Source organism: Oryctolagus cuniculus, chromosome 8 (genome assembly GCF_964237555.1).
Source record: "Oryctolagus cuniculus chromosome 8, mOryCun1.1, whole genome shotgun sequence".
NCBI lineage: Eukaryota > Metazoa > Chordata > Mammalia > Lagomorpha > Leporidae > Oryctolagus > Oryctolagus cuniculus.
This window is the reverse complement of record NC_091439.1, coordinates 109,609,089-109,621,934: the sequence shown is the minus strand read 5'-3', so window position 1 is coordinate 109,621,934 and position 12,846 is coordinate 109,609,089. Positions and strand designations below refer to the sequence as shown.

Genomic DNA, 12,846 nt, shown 5'->3' with positions numbered 1-12,846 from the left:
CCGTGGGCTGTTCCCCAGCCTCGCGGGAGCACCGGTGCTGGTGGAGCCTCTGTTGGAGAGGCCCAGCCCCGCACCCCTGGACCACGGCCACCTCTAGCCGAGGCAGGTGCGTCTGCCATGGACCGGCATCCGTGCTGGGCACGGTCATTACCGGCTGTGCCTGCATCAAGTGCTGCTTCCCAGAGACCCCCTGGACAGCTCCCACCACACTGTTGGCAAAGCTGAGTTGTTCGTTTTGATTGGCTATTGCACTCTCTCCCGCTGGTTGACTGCAATGCATCCTGGGACCGCGCGAGGCCTGGGGAGGAACGTGCAAGCTGACCGTGAACTTGTCATCATGTGGCATCCTGCAGTGTTTTGGTGGCTGGGATAATCCAGGTCTCTGTATCTCAGAGGCCATGTGATTCAACACCAGCTGTTCAGTAGGTTTTTTTTTTTTTTTTCTTTCTTTTTTTTTTTTTTTTAATTAAGGCTTTTGGAAAGATGCCCTCATTGAAATGAAGGAAGGTTTGCTTGTTTAAAACCTGGGGTGTTCAGGAAGAAGCGAGGTGTTACTTCTCTGTGTACGAGAGAGGTCTGTGTGGATAAGAGAATATAATCCGTTAGAGGCCACATGCTCAAGAAGCCATCAGCAAATTCACACCATTTCACAGAGTTGGGGTAGTGCAGAGGGGAAGAGACAGGGCGATCTTCTACCCTCTGGTTCACCGCCCCCCAGGTGGCTGCAGCAGCCAGGGCTGGGCCCAGCCGGAGCCAGGAGTTTCAGCCGGGCCTCCCACGTGGATGCAGGGGCCCAAGGACTGGGCCGTCCTCTGCTGCTTTCCCAGGCACATTATCAGAGAGCTGGATCGAAGTCGAGCAGCCGGGACTCGAACTAGGGCTCAAATAGATGCGGGCATCGCAGGCGGTAGCTTAACCCGCTATGCCAGCGCCAGCCCCTTCTTCCTGTCTTGAGCAAGCCTTTTCCAGAGGTGTTACAGTCCCACAGGGGACATGTCTGTCTCTTTCACGCAATATTGATGAATGTGCTGGGTGGGGGCGCGGGCTTCCCGGCCTTCCGGGGAGACCGCAGGTCAGTGCCGGGTTCCAAGACGATGAGGTAAGCCGCGCCCTCTGGGGAAGAGGGACGCCGGCGTCGCCTGCTGTGCCAGCCCGGGCTGTGCGAAGGCCCCCTTTCTTCCCGCCGTAGCCATCAAGGCCGTCCCGGTGGTGTCCGTGTCCAGAACGAGCTGCCTGCTTAGAGAGGGGGAAGAGTTCTCGGTGACCTGCACGGTCAGAGACGTGTCCACCGCCGTGCTGTCCGCGTGGCTGAAGGAGGACGGCCAGGTGAGTGGAGGCTCCTCCTCTTTGTTCTCCCGGGGTTCTGATGTGTGGGGGTGCCCCGGGGCCGGGACCCCACCGGCGAGGCGGCGCTGCGCGTGGAGACGGGGCCTTTCGTTACCAGTGACGGGTCCGCGTGCCACCAGGAGTCGAGCTGAGAACGGGGGGCGGGGGCGGCACCCTGGTCTGCAGAGGCCTTCCCTAGGGAACTGGAAACCCGCAGCTCTGGCTGATCCTTCCGTATCGAAGGCCAACAGAGCGTCCCCGATGTTAACCAGAAAGCTCTTTGCCGAAAGACGGCCTGCGTGTGCGTCAGGGCAGCCCGTCTTGCCCGCGCTGCTCGGAGCCGCTCACCTGGGGCTCACTTGCTAATGGTTTTCTGTTTGTTTTAGCAGCTATTAATATAATGGTTATCTTTCCCCTGAAAGCTGTGGACGTATGTAGCTTCTCATTCATTTAACAAATGCACATCGAATGCCTGCTATCTGTCAGATACGTGGTAGGCGTATCTTAAGCAAATTTCAGGAGTTGTATTTGAAGAGGTATTTTTTCCCTCCCTCTCCTGTTAATACCAAGCGGAGTCTTTGAGCCGATGGATTTCCTACCATTCTCCTTTACAATCCCTGTTGAGTGAGATCGCAGTATTTTTTTTTCAAGTCCTCTTGAGCGTGTGGTTGGTCGGCTGTCCCGAGGCTTCCTCCTGGTTGCAGGATCCCTGAGCACGACACGGAAAAGTGTAGGGTGGAGAATGAACTGCGCGGGCTTCAGACGAGTTTTGCACCGAGATGACGTACCCTTCACTTGGGTGCTCCCCTGAGCTTTTCAGAGGACCCGCGTGAGTGTGCGCTGTCTCGGGCAAAGAGCCACGGCTTCCTTCCTGCACCCCCCCACCCCCGCATCCCCGACACCGGCAGCTCCGTGCCTGTTCAAAGCTCTCTGCACACAGGCCCACGGTGCCTGTGCCCTGCAGAGCGGCGGCGGGGGTGCGCAAGCCGACTGTGATGGATGGTGTCTCGCTAATGAGGCCTGCTGGTGCCATGGAGAGAGAACGGCTCTGTTCTCCCCTCGCCCTTTCAACCCCGTGGGAAGTTTAGTTCTCAAAGCGGATAATGTAATAACAGCGGTAGCTTAGGTATAGATCGCTGGCTACCCTTACAGGACGCAACGCCACGTTAAGTGGCTTCCTCCAAGCCTTGATTCCAGATGAGAGGGCAATCTGGACTCCGTGCGTGTGTGTGCGCGCGCCTCTGTGCAATTTGAAAATTAGCCTTTTTGAGATGAGAGATTCAGTTGCCTCAGGCAGCCTTGTTTGAAGCCATTTGTCCCAGGAGTGCTGTGTGCCGTTCCCAATTAACCCACGGGCGCTGGCGCACACGCCTTCCGAGTCGGGGGCTCTTTGGGGAGGTCCCAGCGTGCGCCGCCGAGGGTTAAGGAGAGCCAGGCCGCGTGCAGACAATATGCAATGCGTGACTTGCAGATGGGCTCCTGGCCTCCTGCCAATCTGTGTGGCTACCCTGTGGTTTAATTTGGAGTGCTGTTAGCGCGATCAGATTATTTTCCAGATCCATAATGGTATTTGGTTCTGACCACTTAGAATAAGTTTAACCCCCAGCGAGACCCGGGGCCACGTGGCTTCAGTGTTGTTGGATTTGTTTCTCTAAGCCTCAGCGTCTTGGACTTTATTCAGTGCTTGCCGGTCTTGGTTGGGCCTTCCAGGGCTTTCTCCTGGCCTTTGGTGATCACCCCCAGCAGTCTTTGGGCCCGGCTGCCCCATCCGTCCCTGACCCACTCTGAGTTCCCGGGCAGCTCCCCGTGTGGACGCCTGGGCTGTCTCGGCTGCCCCGGCCATGTGCAGAGCCAGGCAGCCTGCCCGTAGGAGGCGGCGGCTGTCTTCCAGCCTGCACAGGGCCTCCTGCTGCCTGTCTGTTCTCCCCTCCCCTGTTCTGTGTCCCCAACTCGTGTGTGTGTGTTTTGCTTTTCGCTAACCGCTGTACAAGGCCCTTCAGAAAGTGCGTGGGAAGTGGAAGTCAAAGATGAGCTTATTTTGGTAAAAAATTTTTTTGAAATTCATGCATATAAAGGGACTTCAGAAAGTCTCTGAAAATTGTATATTTTGAAAAAAAAAAAAAACCATATTCTTGGGTTACAGGTGTTTTGGCACCGAAGTGACCTTTTCATTTTTCTAGAAACTTCTTGGAGTGGTCTTGTGCACACGTGCCTTTGGCCCGGAGGCCTGACGTCCGCCGCCCACGATAGGTGTCTTGTCAGTGGGTTGCTGATGTCACCAGGGAGGAGCCACAGCGTTTCTGCTCAGGCTTGCGTAGTTTTAGGCTTGGCCTGCGCGTTTCAGAGTCTCTGGGACTGCTCTCGGGTTGTCGGGATTCTGCTGCGTAAGGGCTGTGGGTGGCTCTGCGAGGTGGTTGACGACACACGGATTCCATCCTAATCCCCACAGAAGCAGCCGCTAATACCACAGAGCACGGTCGTCACGCACATGGTTTTAGATCACAGGAAATACTTATAAGTATTCTTAGATTGTAAGATGCCATAAGGTTTTTTCTTTTTTTAAAGATTTATTTATTTATTTATTTTTATTTGAAAGGTAGAGTTACATAGAAGCAGAGAGAGAGGTCTTCCATCCACTGGTTCACTCCCCAGGTGGCTGCAACGGCCGAACTTGGGCCGATCATCGAAAGCCAGGAGCTTCCTCCAGGTCTCCCACGCGGGTGCAGGGGCCCAGGGACCTGGGCCATCTTCTGCTGCTTTCCCAGGCCACAGCAGGGAGCTGGATCGGAAGCACCCGGGACCCAAACCAGCGCCGATATGAGATGCCGGCACTACAGGCAGTGGCTTTATCCGCTATGCCACAGTGCTGGCCCCTCATAATGTTTCTTATAAGAACTTGAAAGTTAGTGCTGCAACTTCGGAATTACACAGACTCTGGTCAAGCAATGAATTTTCATCTGCTCCCCGCCAGTCACTAGTACCGACCGTCTCTCTTACGGCCCTGTGATAGGAACTGCGCCAGCGACACCTGTGGCTTTAGTATTTCCCCCTTAAGTCACTGTAATGAATGCAAATATGGAGACATTAATTGCTGCTATTTTTAATTTAGGGAAGATCTGAATATTAATGGTATGGTAATTCTGGATTCTCTTTGTCCCCTCTGGGAACCAGCGGACAAACGGCCAGGTGAGGCGCCACAGCTGGCATCAGGGCGACTTCCACTACGAGCGCCAGGAGACGCTGACGATCGGCGCGGCGAGAGTGGCGGACTCCGGGGTGTTCATGTGCTACGCCAACAACACCTTCGGGTCGGCGAATGTCACCACGACCTTGAAAGTCGTAGGTAAGTACTGCCGCGGGAAGCCACACGTTTGGCAATCATGGAAGAAGAAATGACGAGCCAGTTTCCTTTCAATGTTAATGCAATGCTAAGCAGATTCTTGGACGTTGATCATCACCAAGTGAATGAGTGAGTGAGTGAGTGACTGAATGAATGAATGAAAATATCACTGCAATTCAGCACCAAAGCAGATTATTCCTTTTTTCGCCTTGAGGAACGCCGCAAGCTGGGCTTTTTCCAGCGGGAGCCCCAGCCCTGGCTGAGCTAGGCCACTGTGCAAGCAAACTCAGCCTTTCGCTACTGGGGGCAGAGCCGGGTCTCTCTCCTCATCCGGGTCACGCGCGCTCCTCTGCCTTCTGCCGCCCAGTGGCTCTGTCTGGGGCAAGGGTGCCCAGGGCGCCCCCACCTCCCCTGGTCTCCAGCTTCGAGCACAGAGCAGCACCCTTGAGGCAGGGAGCCCCCGGGGTGCAGCCCAGGGTGCAGATGGGGTCCCCTACCGCACATCAGCCCTGTGGGCCTCCCTCAGTGTTTTCCTCGGCTGATGTGCAGAGAGAGAACGAGAATAATTGCTTCGAAATGGCCTCTTTGACCTGTTTTTCTTTGAGTGTCGTCCTGTCCTGCTGACCCAACCTGGTTCTTAGTTGTTGACGGGGCCGCAGGGCTCAGCAGGGACGACAGGAAGCAGTGTCTGTGTTCACCCCGCCCCACCCCCTCCCCACAGGGGTGCCTCGTGCCCCGGGCAGGGTTGGAGCCCGCGCTGCCCCACGGTGATCCCCGAGTGGCTCCCGGCTTCTGCCCGGGTCAGAGCAGAGCGGGAGCTGTCCCCGACCCCGGGTCTGAACGTGCAGAGACCCCTTCCTCGCCGTCCCAGGAGCAGCGGGAACGCGTCCTGCCCGTCCCTCCGCGTGATCGCAAGCCATTTATTAATTGCAATGGAAGGCTGTGCTTTTAAAATATTAAGCTCCATAAGCGCTAATTTGCTAAGTTGATTAGGGAGCTTGTTGATAGATCAGCGTCAACTCCAGGAAAGCAATTAGCAAGACTGTTTTGAGCACATCGCTGTACGTAATCGGATTTTTAAAATCCATTCTTCAGTTTCCAAGAATTATAGCCGCGTGCCTGGCAGGGCTGGCAGCCGTGAAATCTGAATCCGGGCTGTGGCGGGCCAGGAGCGGGAAGAGACGTTGAGAGGCCGGGCAGGGATTTGGACGAGACGTGGGCGGGGCGGGTGGAGAGAGGGAGGTGGCAGCCGCACCTGCGTGTTTGTTTGTTGCCTTTAGAGAAAATTGTGGGTACTTGAGGCCTGCAAACCCGGAGTGAGGCCAGTTGACCTCTGTGGTTTCTCCCGGGGGTACCTGCTTCGGGTTTGTTTTGAGGCCACGGCAGCTCAGCTCTGACCTGGTTTCGAGGCGGGGCCCTGGCCCCGGGCGCTTGCTGTGGCCCCGCTGTAGCCCTGCTGTGTTCTCCGAGCAAGAGTGGCGACCCCAGTGGGTGCTCTGGTCCCCCCGCCTCAGTCGCCCTGGTGGAGGCCTGGTCGTTCTCTGAGGCTTCCCTGCGGGACGCCAGCCACAGGAAGCAGACGAGACGCAGAAAACGCAGCAGGCCCTGTGTCTTGTGCGGTGATGGTGAGAAATCATTTCAGGGCGGACGCTGCTGTCTGAAATATTTGCATTGGGGATTGTCTTGGAATTTATGACTTTGAGAAGCTGGAGCTATTTTTTATTTTTATTTTTTAAAGATTTATTTTACTTTAGAGTCAGAGTTACACAGAAGGAGGAGAGGCAGAGAGAGAGAGAGAGAGAGGTCTTCCATCCACTGGTTCCCTCCTCACATGGCTGCAACAGCCTGGGCTGGGCCAGGCCAAAGCCAGGGGCTCCATCCGGGTCTCCTGTGGGTGCAGGGGCCCAAGCATGCGGGCCATCTGCTGCTACTTTTCCAGGAGCACTAGCAGGGAGCTGGACAGGAAGTGAAGCAGGCGGGACTCCCAACTGGTGCCCATAAAGGATGCTGGCCTTGTAGGAGGCGGCTTAACCCAGCGCGCCGCAGCACTGGCCCTCTCTTTCATTACTTTTAAAATGCTTACGGTTAGTCTAGATCATGCTCTATCCTAAGAGTTCTCACACAGAAACGACAGGATTCAGTAAAAGAAGTGGGATTTCAAAATTCTCCGCTGCTGTTTGCTGTCTAAGAGAGTTGTGCCAGGCGTGGATGCCTGGTGGGCTGCCTGCGTCTCGTATCAGAGCGCCTGGGTTCAAGTCCCGACTCTGCTCCGATTCCCGCTCCCTGCCCACGCACACCCTCAGAGGCGGCAGTGGTGGCCCAGGGTGCTGAGAGAGACCTGCACCGAGTTCCTGTTGCTGGTTCTGGCCTGGTCAGCCCCAGCTGGCGCAGGCAGCTGAGGAGTGAACCAGTGATGAGAGCTCTCCTGTCTGTCTGTCTCTCTCTCAGATAAAAAATGAAACACTGCCGGCGCCGCGGCTCAATAGGTTAATCTTCTGCCTTGCAGCACCGTCACCCCGGGTTCTAGTCCCGGTCGGGGTGCTGGATTCTGTCCCGGTTGCCCCTCTTCCAGGCCAGCTCTCTGCTGTGGCCCGGGAGTGCAGTGGAGGATGGCCCAAGTCCTTGGGCCCTGCACCCGCATGGGAGACCAGGAGGAAGCACCTGGCTCCTGGCTGTTGATCGGCACAGCTCCAGCCGTGGTGGCCATTTTGGGGGGTGAACCAACGGAAGGAAGACCTTTATCTCTGTCTCTCTCTCACTGTCTATAACTCGATCTATCAAATAAATTTAAAAAAATGCAACTTTTAAGTTGCTATCTGTGGTTTACCTGTGACAGTGGGAGGAGAGAGCTCAAGTCTTCTTCAATACTGAGAGGCAGCCGTCCAGTGTCCGCAGTAGCCCGGTCTCTTGTCTTTCCTTCGTGGCAGCTTCTCGCACACACGGTTCTGTCGGCTCTGGCTGCGGGCTGTTGGGTTTAATTCCATAAACATCACAAGCAGTCGGTTTAAGAGACGTTTAAGGGAGGGGCGGATGTGTGGGGGCCGCGGGAGACACGGGTGCTTGGCCAGGCTGTGTGCGTTCTTGCTTGGTGATTTTATAAGAACGGAAGGGGACGTCGCCTGACTGCCTGCAGGTGCTGTGGCTTCGCCAGCCACCGGCCCCCGTGGCTCCGGAGCCTCGTGTTTTGGTCGCGGACCTGCAGTTGACGCTGTGTTTTTGCCCGCCGCTGTCCCCGTTAGATAAAGGCTTCATCCGGGTCTTCTCGGTGACCAACACCACCATGTTTGTCAACGACGGAGAAAACGTGGACTTGGTGGTGCAGTACGAGGCGTACCCGCGGCCCACGCAGCAGCAGTGGCTGTACATGAACAGGACCTCCGCCAGCAAGTGGGAGGACCACCCAGAGTCAGAGAATGAGAGCAACATCAGGTGAGCGGGGCCGGCCCACTGCCCCCCGGCACGGGTCTGCCCCCCCAACGGGTCTGCCCCCTCCCCCATGACACGGATCCGCCCCCCCAACACAGGTCTGCCCCCCCCACGGGTCTGCCCCCTCCCCTATGACACGGGTCTGCCCCCCCCAACGGGTCTGCCCCCTCCCCCATGACACGGGTCTGCCCCCCCCACAGGTCTGACCCCCGACACAGGTCTGACCCTACATGGGTCTGCCCCTCCCCCAACACGGGTCTGCCCCCCCACAACACAGGTCTGTCCCCCCCACGGGTCTGCCCCCACAATGGGTCTGTCCCCTCCATGGGTCTGCCCCCCACCACAACACGGGTCTGTCTCCTCCATGAGTCTGCCCCAACATGGGTCTGCCCCCCAACAAGGGTCTGACCCCCGACACAGGTCTGACCCCCCCGACATGGGTCTGACCCCCAACATGGGTCTGAGCCCCGACACAGGTCTGACCCTGACGTGGGTCTGCCCCCTCCCCCCGCCACAGGTCTGTCCCCTGACACGGATCTGATCCCCCCAACACAGGTCTGCCCCCTCCATAGGTCTGCCCCCCAACACGGGTCTGACCCCCGACACAGGTCTGACCCTGACATGGGTCTGTCCCCCCCACCCCATGGGTCTGCCCTGACACGGGTCTGTCCTCCCCACGGGTCTGCCCCAACACGGGCCTGCCCCCCAACACGGGCCTGCCCCCCACATGCTCACCTGCTGTGTGTGCACGTGGGAAAGGGGCATGTTTCCTTCCTGGGCTCTCAGTGGCCGTGACTCGGGACACAGTAAATGGCATCTTCCACTATGTGGCCTTGGGCCAGGTCCTAGGTCGGGTTCTCGCCTGACCCACCGGGCTCTGGGATTGAGACAGCAGCGGCAGCCGTGCTGCGAGCCAGTTAAGCTGCGTGGGTACAGCATCCTGCGTGTGAACACCCGAAATCCAAAATGTCCCCACATCTTTTTCTTTATTATTTATTTATTTATTTATATGAAAGTCAGAGTTAGAGGGAGGGAGGGAGGGAGGTCGGTCTTCCATCCATTCACTGGTTTACTCCCCAATTGGCCTCAATGTCTGAAGCTGCCCCAGTCTGGAACCAGGAGCCAGGAGCTTCCTCTGGGTCTCCCACATGTGTGCAGGGGCCCAAGGACTTGGGCCATCTTCCACTGCTTTCCCAGGCCATAGCAGAGAGCTGGATCAGAAGTGGAGCAGCCAGGACTCAAAGCAGTGCCCATATGGGATGCCGGCACTGCAGGTGGCGGCTTTACCCACTTTGCCACAGCTCCGGCCCTCTTTTTTTTAGTTACTAATTTTTCCCTCCAGAAACCTTTTATTTAAGGAATATAAACTTTATACATTTCTTTTTTTTTATTTATTTTTCAAGAAATACAAATTTCATAAGTACAACTTTAGGAATATAGTGATTATTTCCATTATACCAGTCCTCTCACCCTCACTCCCACCCCTCCTCCTCCTCCCTCTCTCTTTCCCAGTCCCATTCTCCACTAAGATTCTTTTCAGTTAACTTTGTTCACAGAAGACCAACTCTATACTAAGTAAAGATTTCAACAATTTGCACACATACCACACACACACAAAACTGTTTGAGAACTAGTTTTACAGTCAACTCTTGTAACACAACTCACTGAAGACAGAGGTCCTGCATGGGGAGTTAGTGCGCAGTGACTCCTGTTGTTAATTTAACAATCAACACTCTTATGTATGACGTCAGTGATCACCCGAGGCTCTTGATGGGAGCTGCCTAGGCTATGGAAGCCTATGACTCCACAGACTCCGTCAGTATTTGGACAAGGCCGTAAGCACAGTGGAAGTTCTCTCCTCCCTTCAGAGAATAGTACATCCTTCTTTGATGGCCCCTTCTTTCCACTGGGGTCTCACCCACTGAGGTCCTTCATGTAGAACATTTTTTGCCAGTGTCTTGGCTTTCCATACCTGAAATGCTCCCATGGGCTTTTCAGCCAGACCAGAAGCCTTAAGGGCTGATTCTGAGGTCAGAGTGCTACTTACAGCAATTGTCATTCTGTGAGTCTGCCTTGAGCACTCCTGTTTCCTGCGTGGTTTCAGGAAGAGGGAGCTGAGGCAGGCAGCAGTGAAGTAATTGGCCAGGAGCCCACGGCTGGGTGGAGTTTGTGGATTTTCTCAGTGCAGAGCTGTAAGCGACTCTGGCTGAGAGGTAGTAACGGCCTGCTCTAAGGCTTGGAGGGAGCAGGGCCGAGTCGGGAGGGGTTTCAGCCCCCTTTTCGATGGGACTAGGTGGTTGGGGGTGGGAGGGCCTGGACACACCCCTGGTGGTGTTCCCAGGTCCCCTGTGGGGTTTGTCTGATTCAGCGTTGACAGTGGGAGCCCAGGTAAGAGGTGTCTTGGTTCCCGTTCCCCTGAAGGTGGAATTGAAGGTTTATGAAGGGATGGAGGGGGAGACTCTCAGACTTGCTGGGCGGGGGCAGGGGCTCTGAGCAGGGCTCCTGGGCTGTAGACCTGGCCTGGCCACTTCTAAGCAGGGTTAAGCTCCCGAGGGCCCTCCCTGGTGGGGAGGGGAGGGAGGATTGCAGGGGTGAGGCATTGTGAGCTGCACCCCCCCAACAGGGGGAGGTAGCAGTGTGGAAGGCAGGTAAAGATTGCAGGAGGGGAGCGAGTACCCTGCAGGTGGATTGTGGGCGGGGAGGGGGGTGCCGGCGTGCCTGCACCACCTCACACACCCCTGTAGCCAGGAGTGCAGCTGAGGTTGGGCAGGAGGCAGAGCAGAAGTGGGGCTGCGTGTGGGGGGGGGCGGGGGGGTTGGCTGAGGTCAGGGTGCTGTGGGCAGAGGAGGAAGTGGCCGTGAGAGCACTCGGGGCTGCAGGGCCTGGGAGGCCTCTGTGCACCAAGGCAGGCTTTGCACGCACAGGCGCTTATCCGACACCGACACCGGGCGTGTGTTTGCTTAGGAGGGTCGGGGCGGACACTGAATTCACTGGGCCATCTCCCCCGCCCCTGAGGCAGGCCAGGGCTTCCCCAGGGGGCTGATTTCTTGTCTGCTTTTCAGATACGTGAGCAAGCTGCACCTGACCAGACTGAAGGGGAGCGAGGCCGGCACCTACACGTTTCTCGTGTCCAATGATGATGTCAACGCTTCCGTGGCCTTTAACGTTTACGTGAACAGTAAGTGGCTCGAAGCCTCCTTGTCTTCACATTTGTTGTTTTAGCTTTGAGATAGCCCTGGTGCCGAGCTCCCCGTGTGCTGTGTAAATAATGTTTCACGATAGACTTGCCCTTGACCACGACCTTGTGGTTTGGTGGTGAGAACAGAGAGCCGATTCCTTGTCCTACATTGCCCTGGCCACGTGACCCAGGGGAGGTCGCTCCCGCTCTGGTTCTGAGAGACACCTTGGACGCAAACAGGAGAGAGAATGGGAAAGCAGCAGTTGTTGGGGGCACTGTGGGGTGTTGGGTGGAGCTGGGCCAGGGTGCGTCGAGGGACAGAGATACTGTGAAGCCCTGGGTCCCTAGTGAGTACCGTGTGGGGGCATTGGGAGAACACAGCAGGTGGTGAGGATGGGGGGCTGCTGCGGCCACACCCTGGACAGCCGAGCCCTGCAGGTCCCAGCCCTCTCACTGGCACCCCCACAGCTCTGGAGAACGGTGTCGGGCATGCGCCCAGAGCTCTGTGTCCGGCGTGGCGGGGGAGTCGGGAACCTGAAGGAGCTTGCACGCTGCCCGCTGGTCACATAGGGTGCTCTGCTCAGGGGTGTCACTGCCACTTGGAAGTCTTTGGTCTGTGTCCGTGTTTCCAAAACCCTGCTTTGCGAACAAGATGTTAGCGGGAGTTCGGATCATGGGGGTCACGCTTTGTGTAATTGAGCACGTCTGCTCCTTGCTGGGTCCCTGATGCACCGACATGGGCTGTGCCCCCCGGGAGGGGCTCGGAGGTCCGTCATCCAGGCGTGCCTGAGCTCAGAGCCCAGCCTTTCCAGGGAGCTTCCGCAGAGCTGGGTGGACCGTGGGAGGTGCCGGTGGGGACGGCGCAGGCTCTGCCGCCCCGGGTGAGGCTCTTCGTGGACGTCACTAAACTGGCGGCAGGCGTTTGTCTCGCTTCCGCGATGACAGCTGAGCGCCTCCGTGTGAACCCTGCACCGGCAGGTGAGGCGCGCCCGGCTCCTCCTCGTAGGTAAGCTTAGGGGATTGGTGATGGTTTTGGGGGGACAGCGATTGAAAAATTCTGGTTACTTTTATAAGTCACGGTCTCTTAGTGTCCCATTTTAAAATCGACAGCTAAAATTATTTTAAAACATGTTTAAAACATAAAGGCCGGGCCGGCGCTGCAGCTCACTAGGCTAATCCTCCGCCTTGCAGCGCCGGCACCCCGGGTTCTAGTCCCGGTTGGGGCACCGGATTCTGTCCCGGTTGCCCCTCTTCCAGGCCAGCTCTCTGCTGTGGCCACGGAGTGCAGTGGAGGATGGCCCAAGTCCTTGGGCCCTGCACCCCATGGGAAACCAGGAGAAGTACCTGGCTCCTGCCATCGGATCAGCACGGTGCGCCAGCCGCAGCACGCCAGCCGCAGTGGCCATTGGAGGGTGAACCAACGGCAAAGGAAGACCTTTCTATCTGTCTCTCTCTTTCTCACTGTCCACTCTGCCTGTCAAAAAAAAAAAAGGGGGGGGGGGCGGCCGGCCCCGGTATGGCTGTTTTGGCAATATTATGGCTGAAGTGGTTCCGGGTGCGGGTCTGCTGTGTGGCT

At 56.9% G+C, this 12,846-nt stretch overlaps 1 protein-coding gene across 6 annotated transcripts in view; it reads left to right on the top strand.

The window, feature by feature from the left end:
* KIT (KIT proto-oncogene, receptor tyrosine kinase) overlaps positions 1-12,846 on the top strand; it is a 69,059-nt gene that overhangs the window by 31,619 nt on the left and 24,594 nt on the right. For 5 of the 6 annotated variants that reach the window (XM_070047087.1, XM_070047085.1, XM_070047088.1 and 2 more), the window contains 4 exons: positions 1,190-1,326; positions 4,498-4,669; positions 7,906-8,095; positions 11,155-11,270. In XM_070047087.1, coding sequence (XP_069903188.1) covers positions 1,190-1,326; positions 4,498-4,669; positions 7,906-8,095; positions 11,155-11,270 — 615 coding nt within the window. 6 annotated transcript variants of the gene reach the window in all.